A 20,912-nucleotide genomic window follows, 5' to 3' on the forward strand; every position below is an offset into this window, starting at 1 on the left:
ACCTTAACTGTGTTTCCGTCCCCCCTTTATCTCTCTCTCTCTCTCTCTCTCTCTCTCTCTCTACTGTATTATTCATTACAGTGTCACATGATGTGGGGTTTACATCATCTTTTCCCAAAAGAGAGATGCAGTTGTTAACTCTTGAATCTCTCCTGTCTGTTGATCTGAGGAATCTTTTGTTACTGGGTGTTGTGTTCTCTTGTCTTATTTTGCTGCTGTAAAATAAATGCATTTTGTATTATATTCAAAGATTGCCGTCCCACAGTCATCCAATATCAAATATTAGGGTTTACTTTCAGAACAATTGCCTGCTGTGGCCACAAAAACATGTCATCAGTGGTAATTGCCGCGTCTATAATAAAAACTGCGGAATTAAAAACGCGCGGAACATATGTACAGCGGCGCCTTGTTCCTCTTCGATCTGTTTATAGAGAAGGACATGGATGTCTTGCGTCGGTGCCGAGCTATGGCTTCCCTTAACTGGTCTGTTAAACTTACACATTCCTGAGACACCTCTTTATAACACGGCACAGTGGTATTTTGTCAACGATCATTGAGAAATATGGCGGAGGACGAACTCGCTGCGTTCAGGAACAGTTGGAAACAAGAATTAACGAGTAAAAAAGAGGAGCAGCGACTTGTTTTCGCTCCTTCCCCTCCCTGCGACGTCCCTTGTCAGTCAAGCCAGAGAGACTTGAAAAACAGGTATTTTGAAGACATAAAAAATATCAACAAGGCCTGCAGTCCTTCAAAACCAGAGGAGGGTGGCTGCACTGAGGATGAAGGGTGTATCGGTGGAGGGAAAGCTGCAGCAGAGTCAGAGGATCAGCCTAAGTATGTGTTCATTGCAAGTAGTTTGCTGGACGGGAGGACCAGTCCCCTGCTGGGCAGGATTCAGGAGGAGAGAACCAGGAGAAAGAGACAGTATCAAAACACGACTAATGTCTGCAGCGCATCCCTGCAGCAGCAGCCTCAGAGAAAGGTCAAGAAAGACGAGGAGCTGCTGGATCAACTCATTCAGGATCTGGTAACATAGGAGGAGGATGATGATCACGTGGACGGTGGTTGACCAGAATCAGCTCAGTGTATAATGTCTGTTGTAATTGTTTCTTTTGCAGAATGAAGTCAATGACATTCCCTTCTTTGATATTGAATTGCCCTACGAGTTAGCCTTGAAGATATTCCAGTATCTCAACTGTACTGAGCTAGGCCGATGTGCACAGGTAAGCTGCTGGTAAAACTATTCTTTGTGAGAGTTTTGCATGGTAGAATCACAGGAAGAAAGTGGCTGCAACAGACGGAATGATCCTCACACCAAAATGAGTGGCCTTAGGTTCACCTTGTTTTGTGTATAGAGCCATTCTGATGAAAGGGTTGGACAAAAACAACAAACTGCAGACACACAGTCCCTGTCACCGCAGTTCTAAAACAGCTGCTGCAGTTGACTAAATGCCACAGAGGCATCAAGATAAATCTGAGTGATATGATTAAGACCATAGATAAAAAGATACCACAGATAAAAAGATATTTATGGTAAAATAAATAAGATTAGTTTTCTGACCTTTCTCAAATTTGCGCTATTTACCGTTGAAATGCTGGGCAGTTTGACCTCTCCAGTCCTCACAGTTACACTTTAAACAGCGTACTACTCCAGCCTTAAAGGAGAGGTTTCAAGTAGACACTGTTTAATTTCACTCTAAGGGGTCACAACCTGAAAAGGTTGAGAATCACTGCTTTAGAGTTCACAATTTCAGAATACCGAAGTTAGTTTTGGTTGAATTGAGGTGTAGTTGTAGTTTGGTTCGGGGAAGGATCTGGAAGGGACTGAGCCTGTAGCTTGGAGGCCAATTCATAACAAGCTATCTCATTGCACTTTTCATACAGAGCAGTTCTAGACCGTAATTTTACAAGAAATCTTCTGTCCTGTAAAGTGATCACACTGTGTGCAGCTTGCTGATCTCAGGTTTTTGAGTTTTTATTAGTGAAGTCCTTAAATTAGAGTTACGTTGCACTTCCTCCTGCATGCATGATTTCTTATTGCAGCTTTAATAACTTATATGACTTAATAATAATAATTATTATTTGCACAGCCCTTTAAATACTGGTAACAAAGTGCTTTACAGTAATCGATGCAAAACATAGAATATATAAAACAGTACAAGTCAAGGTACAATTATGGGAAAAATAAATTGCACTTTAAATAGTGGTTTATAATCAGTTAATAAAATATAAATATGTCAATACACAAACAGTGGAAAAGTAGAGTAAGACCCTCTCTCCTTTTGTTTTAAATTGGTATAGATTAGTAAATTACATTCTGTGTGACCGACCCACAGCGCGCGGTAACCGAGCCCATTTGTCAGCTGGGCTCGTTAAGCACAAATAAATCAAGTGATGGAAGCTCGTAATGTATGCTGACTCAGTCCACAGTTACACTGTCCAATCTCCTCCCAGGTGAGCAGGGCATGGAGAGTCCTTGCAGAGGACGGCGTCCTGTGGTTCAAGATGTGCACGAGGGAGGGTTATCACCAGGACGCCAGCGTGTCCGACTCCCCTTGCTGGAAGAGCACGCTGCGAGACTGCAGGAACTCGGCCAAAACGGTGTGCTCCAACTGGAAGGTGGGCTCGAGCTGTTCCCCTGTGGTGAAGCAGAATACCTGTTTTTCACCCAATTTCAACACAGACGCTTGAGTTTGTCTGGTGAAATAGTGAGACGGTTTACCTTACATCACCAGTCAGTGTAGAATATACGGTAGGCCATCTCATCTCCAGTTTTGACTGGCATTTATACTTTGAATATAATACAATACATAACATTGAAAAAGGGATTAGATTACGTTCAGAGTTGAGGAAGGTTTTAATTTGGCGGGAAAAATAACAGACGTTCATTTTGAAAGCCACCTTCTACTGTATAGTTTTGTAACATAATGTTTTTGTATTATGGATGGACGCATGTTTTTAGCCTGGTCATTCTTTCTGTCTAGAATCGAGTGGGATCCATCACACAGCTGCAGTTCGAGCTGGGGAAGGTGCTGTGTGACGTCAGCTCCTGTGACAACTTTGTCTTGGCCGGGTGAGTTTCAGATACTCCAACACGCAGGTGGCCTCTGACATCTGACGTGTATTAACATTAGCTGTAACAACTGACTGCTCATATCCTCTCTCCTCACTTCTCACATAAATCTCTGTGTAAAATAGATCTTGTTTATAGGGCTTCTGATTTATGACCGGATGTGTTTAATTAAAAATAATTGATATGTAGACGTGGGGCTGACAACCAAACTTTTACATTAGGTAGGTGGTTGTTGGGAAGTTTCTAGCTGCTGCTTATTATTGGAAGGTGAAGATGAAGAACTGGGCAGTTAACGTGAGCAGCAATAGCGTGAACCAGATTTCGGGAGGAGGAAATAGGCCATCAGCTCTTTGACGATTAACCGTGTAAATACGTTACACCCTCTGGCATTAGCAAAGATTAATAGCTTGTGATTATTGATCAGATTTCATAGTGTGAATCAGTTTTCTGCTCATTGAGGCATAATGTCACATTTTTGCATATTTTTACACTCCCGCTACTAATGGCAGTAGTTGGTGAGGGAGGAGTACACGAATTGCAGCTGAACTAAACCAAACCTGCCTTGAGATAACAGCGCTGAGACAGTGACTGACTCTGAGGGCCGACAAGAGCCTGAGAGACTGCCCACAAGGAGATGTGCAGCATCTCCAGGGAGTGATGTCTCATCGGAGAAGACTGGGTGTTTGTGTCTTTTCAGGTTAGCAGATATAGGACACAGAAAAATGTGAACATCCTCTTAAATCTGAACTTAAATCCTTCTTCTTATACGATTGCTGTTAACAAATTCACAACATCAATACTTTTCCCATTATTGGTACTTAAAGGGTCATTTAGCTAATTGGAAGTACTTGAATTTGTTTAAGTAGAAAAGAATCGATGGCAGTTAAGAGCAATCAAGACTTATTCGATTGCATCCCCAAAATCTTATTAGGAAACCTGTGGAATGTGATTTCAGACATTGTCATGAACCCAACAACTCTTGCCGTCACACAGTGACATAAAGGCCACATCTGCTGAGGTTTGCATAAAGATCGCACTGATCAGTGCACAAAGTTTCCTGCAGATAAAAGTTTTGATGAAGCACTTGGATGAGATTCAGCTTCATCATCATGTTGTACCAATTAAATCAAAAGAGTGTATTTTTTTATTTTTTTTATTTTTACTTCTTGCCAAACCCTGCTATGCCAGACACACACACACACACACACACGCTTACGAGCGCGCACATGTACACCCTCTGTCACACTTGCTGTCACTGTGTCACACACTCTGGCTGCGAGGCGGATACTTGCTCAGACATGATGGTATCTGTGGAGGTGGTAACGCTGGCAGTTTGTCGTCTCCCACAGCGAGAGCTCATTGACTTGGGCGAGGAGGGAAAGAGGGAACGGAACAGAAGCCTGTTGAGCGTGAGGGGGTGGCTTTGTTTTTACTTGAGGATGGGAGATCGAGGCAGCGCTTTTGTTTCTAAAGGGGGGGAAAAAAAGAAGCACAGGAACAGGTCACATCCCACTGTTGCCGTGCAGTATTTTAAAATCCATAAATCATTAGCACAAGTTTTGAGACATTTGTATAATTTATGCAAACTTGACAATAACTGAGGAGCTTGGCGGTACCTCTGTCTGTCGTGACCACCACACTGCACGCTGTGAGCCACTGGTTGGAGGAAGGAAGGGCCTTCTCTATGGCAGAGCTAGGTAGACTGTGCTGCTCATACAAATGGAAATAGAACAAAAGCTTTTAGTTTCTTGAAGAGGAAAAGACTAATTTAAAGAGAGAAAAAATACTCTATTTATTGATTATTGATTGAATTGTTCTGTCTGTAAAATCTCAGAAAATAACAACAAATACCCATCACAGTTTTCCAGAGCCCAAGATGACTTCTTCACATGGCTTGTTTTGCCTGACCACCAGAACGAAACACAAAGATATACACTGATTCACTGATTCACAATGATATATAACAAAGAAAAACAACACACTAGAGTTGTAATAAGAAAATGTTGTCTGTTTACTTGAAAAATGACTCAAACAATGAATAGCATATCATTATTCGATGATCAACTACGCAGTCGTTAATCCAGACAGATTTTTGGGCAAACCATAGTAAAGTTCCCAGAAGCTCCCAGTCGTATCGAGCGGTGCTGAAACAATTTGTCCTTTAATCAGTTTGTCGAACAACAGAAAATTACAACAATTTTGAAAATCTAAAAATTATTTAAGGGATTTATCGTGTGAAAAAAGCAAACTGTGTTGGGCATTTTATGTTATTACTGGCTGAACAATTATTCAGGGCTTTAAAAAAAAAAAAATCACCTAACCTAGTATCAACTCTGGTTTTACATATTAACACAGTTAACTTGACTATTTGCAAATGCTTGAGTGTAAAAATACAACATTGTAAAAGAAATAATTTTGATTGGTAGCTGAAAAGCTGTTCGTAAGGCAGATAGTAGAATAAAAGTTTTATAACTGCAAACGATTTCAGAAAACCCAGAGACTTAATATGGAGTGCGTTCCTGCTGTACGTCATCCCTACACGCAAAGACCAGCAGCACTGGATGAAATGTACCGCCTTGCTCTGCCCAAGCAACACCCCTGTAATCCTCGAAAGATCATGTAACAAAGATTTTAGAAAACAACATAACAACAAGTCAGAGTGAGTAAAGGAGGGAAGTGTGAGAGGGGAAATGATTCAGCGGTGAGAGGGTGACGTCGGGTATTCTTGAAGAGACAAACTTCTCAGCCTGTGATGGTAAATGGGCAGTAATTCTGCTTTAACATTCATCTGCCTTTTTTTGCACAAACCTAAATATTTGAATAATGTAATGTTTACCGGTGATGTGCTCGTTTGTATCTCAGGTACACGTCTGGTGATGTGAGGCTGTGGGATACGTTGCACTGGGACTCAGCGGCCTCTTACCTGAAGACTAACTGCCTGTCAGCGAACTCTGACCCTAGACCTTATGCTAGTCACGTCCAGGTCAACAGCACAGTGGCTGCTGCTGCTTATGGAGATGGTGAGTGTGTGCATGTATGTTTATGTAGTGCTATCCCTGTGGTAAACAGAAATGCATTCATTAAATCGTCAGAAAATTCTGATGTTTTATATGATCAAAATATATTCTGTAAAAGGAGCTTTTGCCTTATTGTGTAAAGGCTGCCAAGCTGTAGCTTCTATAGCTGTGATTAAGTAAAGTACACAGCCTAGTGTTCAGTGTTAATCAGTTATTAAGGTACTAAGTGACAGTGTTTCAATATCTTAGGATGTGTGGACCTGTGGAGCACAGAGACAGGTGGAGAGCCCATCCACCACTACCAGAGCCCAGGTGGGATCCAGGCTCTGGCCCTGAGCCCTGACAGTCCCGTCTTGGGCTCCGCCGCCGGGCCTGACATTCGGCTGGACTGTGCCGATGATCGCGGCTACTGGAGGACACTCTGCCATGCTCGGCTACCCAAGACTGTAAGTCAGGCAGTTTGATTCCTCACATGTGTGACATGCTCCGTACTGATACAGTGTTATTGTGTTAATTAATAGGTTGCTCTTCACACATGTTCCCCTTGTGGCTTTCATCTAAAAATGTCCCCCTTTTTTTATGTTAAATAATGATGGAAACATTAGGACTAATGTTTGCACAAAAAACGTACACTAGAATGTGGAAATTTGTGATGGACATTTTTATTTACATTTTATAAATTATCCAATTAATGGATTATTGAAAATGTATCTTCAATTGCAACTGTAACTTTTACAATAAGACATACTTATAAAATCCTTAGAGGAAATAAAATAGCCCTTATCAAATACATAAAAGAGTGAAATGGAGTTAAAATTTTGAAGACAGCACTGTACATATTACTGCTGTAAAGTGTGCCTCTGTATTGGCAGGTAGAGAGCCTGGTCTTGGTTCCAGGCAGGCGGCAGCAGTGCCCGCTGGCGGCCCTGGCGGCGGGAGAGGCCGTGTACCTGTTGGACCCCCGGCAGGAGGAGCCACAGATGCTCCACTCAGTCTACGGTCATCCGGTTACCTGCCTGGATGCCTCCGACTCCCATGTTGCACTTGGAGTGAAGCGCACAGGCTGGGCCATGCACGACGGAGGAAACAAGGTGGGTTCAGTGTCTCTGTTAGATATTAACATGTGCAGCTTTTAAATGTGCAGCGAGTATCTCATTGGATCAGTGTGGTACAACGTCTTCACTGGATTCTCATCACCAATTTTCTGCAGAAGTGTTGATATGCAGATAAAATGGGGTGTTTCAAACTTCAGCCCATCAGCCGATGTTTTGTTGTCATGTGCATTTGTGTACGGCATACTGACTGACATACAAGACGAGAGCTCCAAATTGATTTTGTGGAAAACATGGAAGTTTTTTAAGCCTCAGCATTGGTCTTCAAAAACTAGAGCTACTACTCATACATTTTGAAGTGCCTTACATGTAACCCAAGGACACTTTACATACAGAAAACAAGCAAAGGACTACGTTAATGAAAAGCTTGGTTAAAAAGAAAAGTCTGAAGTATAGATTCATGATCCCATCTGCTCCCCATTTTGCTTCATTTGCACCTCAAGGTTGATAAACTCCGGTAGAACAAATTGTGCTGCACTATCTGTATCCACCAAATTGTTTTTGAGCAAGGAGAGCTTGCAAATTGGCATTTTGAACAATCACTGTGTTTTGCTTGGAGGGAGCAGCAATGGTAGAATTTTTGCTTCACAAACATGGGAACCAGCTCCAGATCGTAGATCACAAGTAAATACCTTGGAAGACGGTGCTTGTTCAGGAGACTCGTTCAAAGCAAAGGGAGCTAAATCATTTGAAGCAAAATCTCAAAGAAATCCTGAATAAGTAAAATACCATGAATGCACAGTGTTGTAATTATACCGTTGCTGAGTTACCCATCTGTTGAGTTATGCGGTACCATAATCAAAAATATTTTTTCTCCCAGAGAAAAAGACTTGATGACGCTGCATCAAGGCCTCTTTGGCTTTCAGAAATTGAAAAGTCTCAGGAAGAAAAACAAAACTAAACAAAACTTGTTGATGAAGTAGATGGCAAAGCCTCAAAACTCTGCAGCTGGATTTTAGATGTATTGTAAAAAAAAAAGAAGAAGAAAAAAAAGAAAAATGCTACCCAGACCTTACTAATTGAAATGAAATGTTTCCAATTGAGTTTACAAGGTCACTTGTGCTCTCACAGGTGCATAATGTTTGCTCAAACAGAATGACGCATGTTTTCATTTAGGAACACAATTCATCAAGAGGAGAGTGGTGAGGACCGAAGATTTGGCATTAGGCCATTATGAGTTTAATCACTGGTTTATAGCTGAAATGCCTATCTTCCCTGCTCTCGCTTACTTTAATTCAACTCTTTTGGAGAAAAGATGCCTCCTGCCTTTTAAATGTGGAGCACACTTTATATTTTAAGTCTGTTTTTTAGTCTGGTCCACACTTTGCTGATTTGAATTTCAGATGCATTGCAAACAAAGGCTGTTCGCTAAATACATCTCATCTGTGTAAATGTAAACTGGGTCTCTTGTCAGTGTGATCACTATTGCTCCATGTCCCCTCAGAACCGTTGGGTCCCCTTGGAAAAGAATGTGATGTACCTGTAGAGGATTAGTTTGTAGTAGAAATAGCTAGCTTAAATAGCGACAAGCCCTCCTTGGGCCCTGCTCCCAATTGCCACAGCCTTCAAGGGGGCTTTGGTAAACTTCTGTTCCCCAAGCTGCATCTGTTTTTTACTAATAATATTGTGTTTCTAAGGACCCCATGCACCTAATTGACTCTTAAGCCTTTATTTAGAAAGTACAAAGAGCCATGAGACAAACTATTCTTTTGGGATCAGCAGGCAGCTATGCAGCTTTGTGTTCAAGTTCACTTCATCAAGATATTCTTGCCAGTATTAATGGATAAAATTAAGAATAGAAAGCTGCTGCATCCCCAAAATACTCTTTTTATTCAGAAATCAGATTTACTTTAAAACCACATGTACCACCCGAGCACACTGTGTTTGTGTGTGTGTGTGCAGTGTGTTTTTGATTGACAGTTTTTTGGCAAAGCTTCTTCACTGACATCACCCACCACTAGAAAAGCACAGCTCATATACTGCAGCACCGATTTTAGTGTCAGCACTAAAGCACCACACAGTGGACCAATGAGAGATTAGCAGGTTTAGGAGTGAGAGCTATAACAGTCTCATCTTATCATAAAACAAGGCTACATTGGGTCATGTAGAGCAACAACCCATCTACTGTTGAATGTTTTTTTGCTAACCTTTTAATCAACCATGCAACTAGAAAGAAAGTTCTAAGGATCAGGTACACAGAGAGAAGAGGAAAAATACATTTTTCAAAGTATGGAAGTACACCTCGATCTCTGGAAGCATTTTATCACTTTTTTTTGATTATATGGTTAATCAATTTTTGGAAAAATGTATTGGCAGATCAGTCGATAAATTAAATACACATAAGTTGCCACTAAAATCTTATCCAAAGGCTTGAAGTATAAACCCCTAGTTTAGTTTGTATTTTCCTAACAGTTTTGTTTGTGTTTTTCTACCTATGGTGGCTGATGCACAAACAGCCGTGAAAGGTGGTCCTTGAATCTGAATTCCCAATTTTGATCTCTCCTACAGTCTGTTGTCCTATGTGTTAAAATTTTGTGGCTGTTTTCCCTCATCGTCTTAGAAAACTTGAGCTGGCTCGGTAATAGTTGCTGTAAAAGCGAAGGAAACTGTACGTTCATTTTTGGCTATGCAAAATAATTTGCCTTGACTCATCTCAGACTTCCATTCCAACTGAGTCAAATTTAAGGATAAAAAGCAGCAGTTTCCTTACAGAAGCACAGAAGGTCTTTCAAACTTTCTTGTTTCCATAGTGAGCTTAGCCCAATCTTCTATCTAAATTATGCCAATTCATAATTAGCATACCTCTTACTAATTAAAATTAATTAACCTTGTCTGTCACTCTCGTCACACTTCTAACAGCAATTTCATACTGCGGAAAAGACAAAGCATGAATTGGCTGCAACCTTGAGTGATGCCAGATATTTTTTATGCGGCATTTAGTAAGAAAACATATGCTTCATTAAAATCTGTCAAAATGCATGGAGGTGGCATCCAAGAGAGTCAGCTCACACATTTTTGCCTCACGGAAGCGTGAAACATCTTCATTTACAGCATTTTGACTTAGATGAACTCAACCACATTGTCATGTTTTTGTTAACTTGATTGAGTTTGTTGTAGTTTTGTTTTAAAATCTGACAGCTTAAAATAAAAAAAGCTGCTTTGTATCAATGATATAAAAGATTCTTTATCATATTTTGGCATGCGTTATCGTTTAGCTTGTGGCTTTGTCTTCTAGCCTTCCCCATCTTTGTTGGTGCTGTCAGTGGGTGTGTAAATGTGTGTGTGGTCGGAGTCAGTCTCCAGATCCTCATTACTCCTGGCCACCTCCTTGCCAGTGGACTGGGGGCACCCAGGCACCCACCCAGTTCGTGGCTGGGCATTCAACACAAGCTGGCATCTCCACTGGCAAACCATCCATCCACTGCAGTGGATCTACCACAGAGCACAAGTGCTGTCAGAAAATCTGTCATCCGCTCATTGCCTCAAGTTCAGAGGGCTGGTTGGATGCATGGAAGGCTGAAGGAATGATTTGATGTACAGTATGTATGTACGTTCAGGATGGATAGGATTGTCATATCAGGAACAAGACCATCAGGATCAATCAGACCCAAACAAGTTTCTTTCCTGACTTGTAAAAATTTGTCTTTAAACAATCCCCAGCGGTACGGCTGGAAATTTCTGTCATCCAACTCACGTGTAAGTGAATATTATGTTGGTAAAGAATATGTAACAAGGTCAGAACAGCAGAGGTTAGGGAGTGACAGTGATAATATCCCACCACGTGAGTTGAAATGAGTCAAAGCCTAAAGGTGGATGCTAGGGTGGAGGTCAGATTATCATATGCTGTAAGAATGCAACACAAACAGCAGTGGTAGTAAGTTATTTGCTGCAGTTACAGCAGAGTTGCAGGTGAACAATGGAATAGCAGCAAATTAGATTTCAACATATCCACCCTATCTCTAAGGGTGAGTTGAGTATACTGTATGACTAATTAAATGACGGGAGGAAATATTGTCCGGATTCAGAATGTTGTCACAACATGTGAGTGTTCGAGATGTCTGCCAGAACGAGCTTGCAGGCTTTATCTAATTTCAGTCAGCCGGTTCACACAACACACAGTATTATTTGAATTTTAAATATGTACACAGTTTAGATCTTGTCATAAACTTACTTGCAAAACCACAGTGGATACAAAGACAACAGGCATTATGTGAAATCTGGTACTTGGGGTGGATGCTGCCTGTTAGCATTACCCTGTCGGGACTTGAGACCACAAGGGAATAAACTATCTAGTGAGCACCTTCAATATGAGGGTAGGGAATCATCTACTATGGGACTGTTCCCCCGCTAGGCACCAGAAGCCAACAGGGTTATCGGCTGGATTGAACTAGATAAATATCACTTCATCTAACTACTTTCACTGAAAGTGGGTAACTGCGTACCATACGCACTCTCTCTCTCTCTCCCTCCCTTGTCGAGGCAGATGGCTGCACACACTGAGTCTATGTTCTACTCAAGGTTTCCACCTGCTTAAAGGGAGTTTACTTCGCCTACTTCTTGCTCATGGTGGGAATTGTTGGGTCTCTGTAAATACTATTACAAAGAGTATGGTCTAGCTATATATGAAGAGTAGGACGAGATAACTTCTGTTAGGAATAGGATCTATCGAAATAAAATAAAAATTTAACTTACCTATCCTTTAAAGCTGCCCCCTATCCAGAATGCAGCATTCTCATACGTATTAGGACACGATAAATACGTCAGGGATGGTGCTGTTTAGGAAGTTAAAATTCCAACATGTCCTTCCAGAACAGTTACTATATCAGTGGATGACACTTGTGTAGCTACTTTCTCTATATATTCATCTTGCCTTAGTGGGCAACAGCCAACGGCGTCTAACCACAAACTCTAATTATCCAAGAAGTGCAACTAAAGTGCTCTTCGTGATTTGGTTTTTAGTTTTCTTTCTTCTTTGCTACGAGCTCCTTGTTTATCCAAGGAGAAATCAAATTCACTACAACTGCAAGTGTAAATGGACTGTACTTGTAGGAACTAAAAATTCAGACACACACTGTTGATACAGGCGTTGCAATATGGGGTTCACTGTCTTGCCCTAGGACACTTGGACATGCAAACTGGAAGAGCCAGGGATCAAACCAGCAATCTTCTGAGTAGTGGACAACCTGCTCTACCTGCTGAGCCCCAGACGCCACAATTTCTTTATTGTTTTAACTGTGGAAACATACAAATTGTAATACAGATGGCATCTCTTCAGCGAGTTACTTTAAGCAAGTTTGAGAATTTTCTCTGCCCTGTAGGACGATTTGGGAATACACTCCTAAATGACATCAAACCACAGACCTGCCATTATCATGCATCAGACCCAAAGTGCTAATCTCTGTTTGTTCACATGGTGTCTAAACCAAATGAGGCTCTGAAAGCATATCTGAATCAAATGGGGATGTTTGTGTATGACAGGGATGGGCACTTGTGGGCCAAGGAAAGCCAACAGTCTACGGATTTTGTTCAAACATTTCACCCCAGCTGGTGATTTCACTTGTTAGTTTCTCTCTCTACTTGATGGAGCGTTAATCAGTGAAGTCAGCTGGTGGAGTCTATGGTTGGAGTGAAAACCTGAAGGCCTCTGTGCCACATGGTTTTCCATTCCTGGTCTGTGATATTCCACTTAAGATTAATCAAAAACCAAACCAAATTCTGCTCTTTGGCCAAATGTGCTCAACAATACAGGAAACGGCAATATGAAAGGTTTCCTCAGACGTGCAGCCATAATTGCCAAATGTTTCATCTTTTTAAAAGCAAATAGAGTAATTACATTAACATCCCAGTACAAGCCACCATTAGAATTTCCTTTGTCTGCAAGCCTCACTGGGGTTCCAACAAGTGCATTAACCTAACAACTCTTCTGTAGTCATGCTCATGATTATTCTTCCTCAGAACGTACTGCTGCAGACTCTAAACAGCCCCCAGAATTATCACAGAACAGCTCCTTTGCCTCCCTCAGCAACATTTCTTAATTTTAGTGGGCGAGGTGGGCGGATATTTAATAGAAAATATCTTCCCGAAACTGTAATGATTCATCGAGAACAGCAGGCTGCACCTCATTTCTGTGTTCCACTCCCTCTTTGCAAAACTCATCCTCCTCTCTTCCGCTGTCCAAATCCTATCAAGCTGTCATTTCAAAGTCCGGTGTGATTTGGGCTTTGCCCCCGGGGTGGTGCACAATTAAAGCTCCGCTTGGCCCAAATAAGGGACACACAAAAACTGCTGGCACCTCCTTAAGGCTTACATCATGCCTATTTTTTCTCTCTCCCTTTCTTCAGACTTCTTTATCTTTGTCGCTGTCTCTCCATCTCTCTCTCTTTCTGTCTTTCCTTTTCTCTCCTACCTCCTGGTTCTCTCTCATTTCTCTCCCTCCCTCCGTTTAATTTCTTTATCGTTTTAATTATTCAAAGTAAATTTTGCCTGGCAGTTATCCTGTTTGTCCTGTCTCACTTGGATGAGAAAACACCAGCCGCTAATTGACCAATTAGGCCGGCTCCAGATGACATCATTGTAACTTGTATGAAGAAACTTTGCTGCAGCCATCGAGCCAGAGGCAATGCAGTGCATCTCGGTCCGTAATTGAAGTATGCCCCTAGGCTGATTTTTATGTTTTCCAAGATTGAACACTTAAGTGCTGCTTTGTTTTTAATTAACTGAACTAACTGGCAAAGCATCTTTTCAGTACACTGTGTTTGTCTTTTGTACGATATATGATATCCAGTATAGTCAGTTGTATCTCAGTGTGTGTGTCTTAAATTGCGCAACGTACAAAGAAGTTCACCAACAGCCTTTGTCCATATGTCTGATTTAATCATAGGAAATATTCCACACTACTCAGACTTTGGTCCAACATGTAGGTAGCAAATTCCGCACTTTTGGCTAAACTGGGGAGCTGTAATTAAAGGTAAAGAAGTATTTGTGTGAGTTAAAGAAGAAAATATGACACAGTTTTGTTTTTTTTAATATCCACAATTCTTTGTACTTTAGATCTCAGATCCTGAGTAAAGTCAGAATATTAGGTAAATTATTTTTGCTGCGTTGGCTCTGTACTCCATCAAATAGTACAAATACTGTATGAAACAGTGACTATGAGATAAAAGATTTACATACATACCTTTTACACATAATCGTCCAATTTTAGGGGCAGAAAGCAAGTGGACAAGTCATGAAGTCAAATAAAGTCTTTATTTTAATATTTGGTTGCATATCCTTTGCATCATCAACAGACACGTACCATGGTGATGCGATGCCAGACCTTTACTGCAGCCAACTTTAATTCTTTTTGCAACTTAAGTGGTGGTCGTGCATTTGGAGGTCGACTGAATTTAATTTTTACAAAGACTGACGTTCGTGTGTGTGTGTGTCCTTGCTTTTCAGATCCACGTCTACAGCATAGAAACGGGCAAACCTGTGGTTTGTGTCGGCAACTCGGTGGGAGATTTTACTTGCATTGACCTGAGAGACGGCCCTCCTCACCTGCTGGTGTGTGGAAACAAAGATAGGAGGTGGGTCAGTTGAACAAAAACACACACTTTCGCGTAGATGAAGAATACACGAGATCAAGCACAAGGATAGAATCTACCAGTACTGACACACTAGGTATATTTCTCACAAACGGTTGAAACTGAGCCAAGAACTTAAGCTGAAAGGAGTGTCTGTTAAATAGTTTTCCCACAGTGACAACCACTGAAGGAGCTACTCGGAAGCTGAGGCTAAAGTACTTGCAGTGGAGAACAGGTGTTAAAAACGTGTGTGTAAAGACGAGGCTTTATTCAGTGTGTGCATTATTCACTCTTCTCTCTGTTGCCTTGAAACACAGAGCCTCTGAAAGAAGACACATACTCACAAGTGAGGCGTTTTGTTCTTTGTGTTGAATTGAGATGTCTGCCTGTCTGTCTCCTCTATTACCTGGGATACTATACAAGAAATAAATCTGGCCGTCTCAATCATCATCCAGCGACAACGCATACGTCCATGCATGTGCACGTGCTTGCCACCTCGCTAACCTGGCTCCCCAGATGAGGAAAAGACACATAAAAGAGCCTTTCTCGTCTATTCTGCGCTTGTTAGCGGGTGCTGCGGTGCATGAGCTGGCAGGAAAACAAAAAAACCTGGCGCGTCTTTTTCCAAAGCTGCCCCTGCTGTTTCTATTCAGCACCAAATCCATCTGGCTGTTAAGTACTTGGCTTAAAGTGAAAGATGGACCATATCATATTGTTTAGGTTCAGTTTCCCCCCCCCCTCTTCTTACCAGTTCACGACTCTTAGCAACTGTTCAACAGACAGCTCTGTTAAAGCTGTTTTTGTCAAGTGCCAAATGAAAATGTTCAGCATTGTTCTGACTGAAGAATTGAAATGGATGTTTTCTTGCCAGAGCATTGGTGCAGTCTTTATCCAATTCCTTTCTGCTTTACTTTTGGTACTTTGCTTTCTGATAGATGAGTAGTTTTGTTCAGAGAGACTCCCACACCAGCTTGGCTCTTGGCCCCAGCTGATGCAGCGCACAGTTGAAGACAAATGGAAACGGTGGAGACTGAGGGACAGTCGCTGATCTTGGCCCACTGACAGGGTGGCTCAAGGCCAAAGCCTAATGCATCCCTTCGATTTGTCCAAATGATTTTTGTCCCTCTGTTTTTTGTGAGATCCAGGGAGCAAATGAGAGGTCGTGATAAGGGCTGTTTGGAAGACTGCCACATCTGTTCAGACAGGAAAGATGTGTGGGCAAAGAGCAAAACTGGATCCAATAATAGAGAGGAAACAAATAGTGAGTGTCATACCTGTGGTTATTTCTGTACTGTGCTGAGACCACTTTGCTGAAGTCTTGGACTTGACTTAACTTTGTCCTGCTAATTTAAAGACTTGAAAAAGTTTTCAACTTGAGTTCTACATGGCTCTAGGGATGGCCATGTTGGTCTTTTCATCAGGGTCCACCACTTGGGTCCAGAATTAAGTGTCTCAAAAACAATAGGATGGAGTGGAGTGCACTTTTGTAAATTTTGAATCTTAATGACTTTCCTCTAGTGCCACCACGGGGTTCACATTTGTGCTTGTGAGTAAAATGTCTCTACTCACTATAGGATGGAACACTGTGACATTTTGTACAGAGAATCATGTTCATCCTCAGAGATGAACTTTACTCTCTTTAGTGATCCCCTTACTTTTCATCTAGTGTCATCATCTCGTGCAAACACGCTAAGCTAAAATGTGGTGGACATGGTAAACATTATACCTGCTAGTATGCTGATGTTAGCCTGAACGGATCGCTGTGCCTGAGCAGAGCTGCCAGCATGGCTGTAGTGTAGACTCTTAGTCATGTTTCCCTCCCAGTTTATCTCTTGAATGATGTGTTTTTAGCCATAAAAACAAACCTGTATAATATGTAATGCTCTTCAAACTATCAAGCAATTTATTTGATGCACAAAGTGCACAGTCCTGTACACATTTTTCACCCCTTAGTCAGTCATGTCTTGAGGAACAAATTGAGAAAAAATGTCTTTTTGAATTTGGCTGATCTTGGAACAGAGAAGGATACAGGTGGTCTTAACTCACAGGTCGTAACTGCAATGTCTGCTGAGCAAGAAAACCTGTTACAAGGTTTTGCGATATTGTCATTATGCAGTGCGAGACCATTTGGGATCCCCAAATCACAGATTTGCATCAGACATAATCCTCAGTGGATAATGATTAATGTCTCATCTAGCTGTAGGATACTAACCGGCGCCTCTCCCACACTTCTCTTATTAGGCAGGGCTCCTCCTGATTAATGGAGAGGAGTCTGGCCACTGACAGCTCACTGAAGACAGAGCTGCCTCCAACATTAGATTTATGGTTCCCTGCGGTCTGCCAGTAATCTTCAGTCCTCATTGTTTAAATGTGTGCTTCCATCACGTAATGCCACTAAACAGGCAAAACTAACTGCAAACAAGTCCACGGTGCCCATTTAACTCGGAATTTTAAAAATGTTTGGAAGCGGAAATAAAATCTGCCTGAGTCCCCAAAGTGAATTTGATTATGGTAATGAAGTCTTGGAAGAAGGTTGGGCCTGGATGCTTTCAGCTGCAATAAAGCCACAATGACAACAGATGGAGCTGAAGGTCCCCTGGGCTTGTGTTGCTCATGAAACCCAGCAAGCAGAAATCTGCTGTTACTGCTGTTTATCCATAATAAATACTAATACTTTAATAATAATAAGAAAAATATCATAAAAGAGCATATAACACTTTTTTCAAAGCTGAATTTATGAAGTTCTTTGTAGGAAGGATTGAAGAACAAAAGCATTTTTAGAATAAACACATGGACATAAAAATAATGGACACATTTAATAAAACCAATCAGAAATCAAGACACAATTACATAAAAAAAAAAAAGAATTAATTTAATAATTTAATATTTTAACATTTTCATTTTTCACCATACTGCATAAATGACCTGTATTTGTACCTGCTCTAATTAGCACACCCTTTATTCACATTTTCTGTCTTGTTTATAAATTTTTTATTCACCAATCTCTTCTCCATGTTTAGATGTTCACCTGCTTTATGTTGATCTGCTCCTATCTAAATTCTGTTATATAGTCTTTAGCCCTTTCCACTGATCTGCTCTTAAAGTACTTCATTTGCTACACAATAGATTTTTCAAGCCTCATATAATGTAAAGCTGTTTCATGTGTAGTCGGTTTCTGGCTGTATGCTAGACTTCATATCTTCTCCATATTATTATACATTCATTCTTTTTACTGGTCTCATATCCAGTGGAAGCGGCAAATATATCTGAGTGGAATAAGATCTCCCCTTGCTAATCCCAGATTGGAGGACATGTATTATGAGAGGATGCTGGTGACTGGTATCCTTTAACTCTGTCTTAAATTTTGTGGACTGGGAAAAAAAAAAATTAAGATTGTATGTTACTATTATGATAATTATTATGTTTAATATTGTATCTGCTGTCTGGCTGTTATGGGTGGGGGTTCTGCTATTGTGTTTTGTACTGTTTCTGTGTTTAAAAACAACAAAAAATAAAAACTTAAAAAAATAAAAATATATTTATATATATCTATCTTGGTGTCAGATAGAAGGAGATGAAATGGTGTGATATTTGGATAAGCCCGGGGCAGATAAGGCCGGGATTGTCTTTGGTCTCTTGGCTGGATGTTGAAAAGTTCCTTCAACAGTGAGAATAGCGCCTTTTGTCTGCAGATGAATGCACTGTACTGTACTCCCTCTTGTGCTGTCTTGGGAGTCTTCCGCCTCTGTAAGCAGAAGTGAAATCCAAAATGACCACGTTTCACTAGAAGTGACTGATTCCATTGTACTCACTTTGCTTATCATTCTTCTATTGGACTCATTGGAAATGCAAATATAACATTTACATAGTGTTACATAGTATTTTCAAAAATGACCAAACAACCTCAGGCCTATAAACACATAATTCATCATGTTTCTTAATTGACCTACCCAATTGCAATAATATGGCAGAAAGTAATCAACACTTTTTCCAATAAATTAAAAGCAGCATTTGTTCCTCTCTGCTGTGATTTAGGGTGAGGGTGTTTGACCTGCGAGCCGGCTCTTCTGTGGTGTCCCTGTACGCCCACCACCTGGGTGTCACCTTTGTGCGGGCAGACGACTGGAAGATCGTGAGCGGCGGAGGCGAAGGGTTGGTGTGTGTGTGGGAGATGAGGATGGGAGCGAAGCTGTGGGAGATGCACAACAGGTGGGATTTTCTTTCGTCTGAGCCACAAAGGAGATCTCTCAGCAACACTGAATCACATCTATTTTTGTAATTTGGCCTCTCTGTTAGTTTCTTACACATTACAGTTGTGTAAGGCGTGTGCCTTTAAGATTAGAGTTAATTGAGACATTTATAAACTCCATTGACATGATGATTGTAGATATTTAGATTTCTTCTCATTGTGGCCTCTTATTGTTCTTCAAATTATTAAATTCCACCAGAATTTAAATTTTTTTTTAGATGTAGTATAGTTCCAGACATTTGCCTCAAGAACCATTTGTACAAAAAGACAAGAATGTGAACGTAATAATGCTTTTCTGTCTTGGCTGCAGACATCCTGTAAGGCATGTACACTTCAACACCAGCACCCTGGTAACCGCAAACATCCCCGATGACAAGTCGCCACGGGGGGCCTGCATCACAGATGATGACCTTACAGCTCACCGCAGGTCACCGATCTCCCTCCCACACTCTTCTTTTTTTACCTCCACTTCCCACAAGCTTACAGAATCTCTGAAATACTCTGTGAATTGACTGCTTTTCTGTGGGTAAAAGCAAATTCAACCTTGCAACATTCTTAAGGAATAGTTTGAAATTTTGGGAAATATACTTATTTGTATTCTTGCTGAGAGAAGATTGATGCCATTCGCATTTCTGTACAGTAAATATGAAGCTACAGCCATCAGCCGGTTGGCGTAGTTTAGCAATAAAGACTGGAAATGGGGAAACAGGTGACCTGGCTCCAAAGATGACACCTAACCAGCACCTCTAAAGCTCCTAACCCTAAATCTTGTTTGCGTATCTGATCCTGTCTGAAACAATCTGATTTATAACCCCCTGTAAAACCACACATTTTTGTTTTGCACAGATTAAACATATGAAACATGTTAGTCAGCAATCTTTCGATTGATTTTACCAACTATAAAGGCTGTTTCCAATCTTCATGCTAAACTCAGCGTTTCCCAAAATGTTAAACTATTCCTTTAAACGGAAGTTGTTGTCAAAGTAAAGTAATACCTTGTTAGTACAAATGGGATGGCGGCTAATCTTGGCTGAGCCTCTTTCTCAAAATTGGGACATCCCAGACAACCGGCTGCTCCTTAAAAAGCTGCATGCTGCTTTGTAGGCTTAAAATAAAAATAAAATCCAACTAACTGAATTAAGTCTAAATAATCCCACTGCTTATGTCAGATAAAGCTGCATTTTGCTCAACAGATATGTCATTGGTTTAAACTTCAGAATGATCAATCTCTGCTTAATGTCCTACTCAAGCATCAACTTTGAACAATTTTCCAAAAAGAGAAATAAGCTATGTCTGTGTTGTTGTTGTTGATAGAAATGGTTTTATCCTTCAGACACAGAGGAGTCATTTGCCATTACGACTTCTCTGAGGACGCGCTGTCACAGGATCACATCCTGCCCATCTGCAGGTCCGACTACATCGAATCGCACGGCTACAACTACAACATCAGCCTGGCAGTGCCTTACGACAGGCTGTCTGGCTCCCATGCGTCCCACTGACGTGTAGTTTTCCAAACTGCATCTGAACGGACAATAGAAACTTTCACCCTCTCCAAACGGTATCTTTTTATTTAATTTGTTTTCTTTTAATATACTAGAAAAATCAAGCTTTTTGAAAATGTAACATTTCACTGTATATTTAATTGTTGTGTAATTTAACAATGTTGAATTCAGCAGCCCAGATGTTGCACAGGATCTCAGCCTTGTAAACCATTAATTAATTAATTTTTAATTGATGTTTGGCTTCCTCCTGGATATGATTCAGTTCCAGTGTGCAACATCACAGCAATAAAAGACATCATATTTCTACCTCATTTACTAAATAAGATTCATCTTTGTACATGTGTTATAGGTTTCTTTAAAAAAAAAAAAAACACTTTACACATCCATTTTATCA

General features: G+C 40.8%; 1 protein-coding gene across 1 annotated transcript; it reads left to right on the top strand.

Moving 5' to 3' along the window:
- The first annotated feature begins 428 nt into the window (after window positions 1–428).
- On the top strand, window positions 429–20,829 carry fbxw8 (F-box and WD repeat domain containing 8). Its single transcript, XM_038704652.1, has 11 exons — window positions 429–1,027; window positions 1,119–1,223; window positions 2,455–2,619; window positions 2,985–3,073; window positions 5,936–6,093; window positions 6,340–6,536; window positions 6,963–7,181; window positions 14,643–14,770; window positions 18,803–18,976; window positions 19,327–19,443; window positions 20,350–20,829. The coding sequence occupies exons 1-11, from the start codon at window positions 563–565 to the stop codon at window positions 20,513–20,515; spliced, it is 1,983 nt and encodes a 660-aa protein (XP_038560580.1). The 5' UTR covers window positions 429–562; the 3' UTR covers window positions 20,516–20,829.
- Window positions 20,830–20,912: the final 83 nt, after the last annotated feature.

This window comes from Micropterus salmoides, unplaced genomic scaffold, assembly GCF_014851395.1.
Source record: "Micropterus salmoides isolate LMB-PRFRI ecotype aquatic unplaced genomic scaffold, ASM1485139v1 Ms_hic_scaffold_7, whole genome shotgun sequence".
NCBI lineage: Eukaryota > Metazoa > Chordata > Actinopteri > Centrarchiformes > Centrarchidae > Micropterus > Micropterus salmoides.

What these genes read in the sequence shown, in the direction of transcription:
- fbxw8 (XM_038704652.1), top strand. Translation starts at nt 563, where the DNA reads ATGGCGGAGGACGAACTCGCTGCGTTCAGGAACAGTTGGAAACAAGAA. An exon ending in GACAACTTTGTCTTGGCCGG is followed by an intron (nt 3,074 to 5,935) that starts GTGAGTTTCAGA and finishes TTTGTATCTCAG; the next exon opens with GTACACGTCTGGTGATGTGA. An exon ending in GACCTTACAGCTCACCGCAG is followed by an intron (nt 19,444 to 20,349) that starts GTCACCGATCTC and finishes TTTATCCTTCAG; the next exon opens with ACACAGAGGAGTCATTTGCC.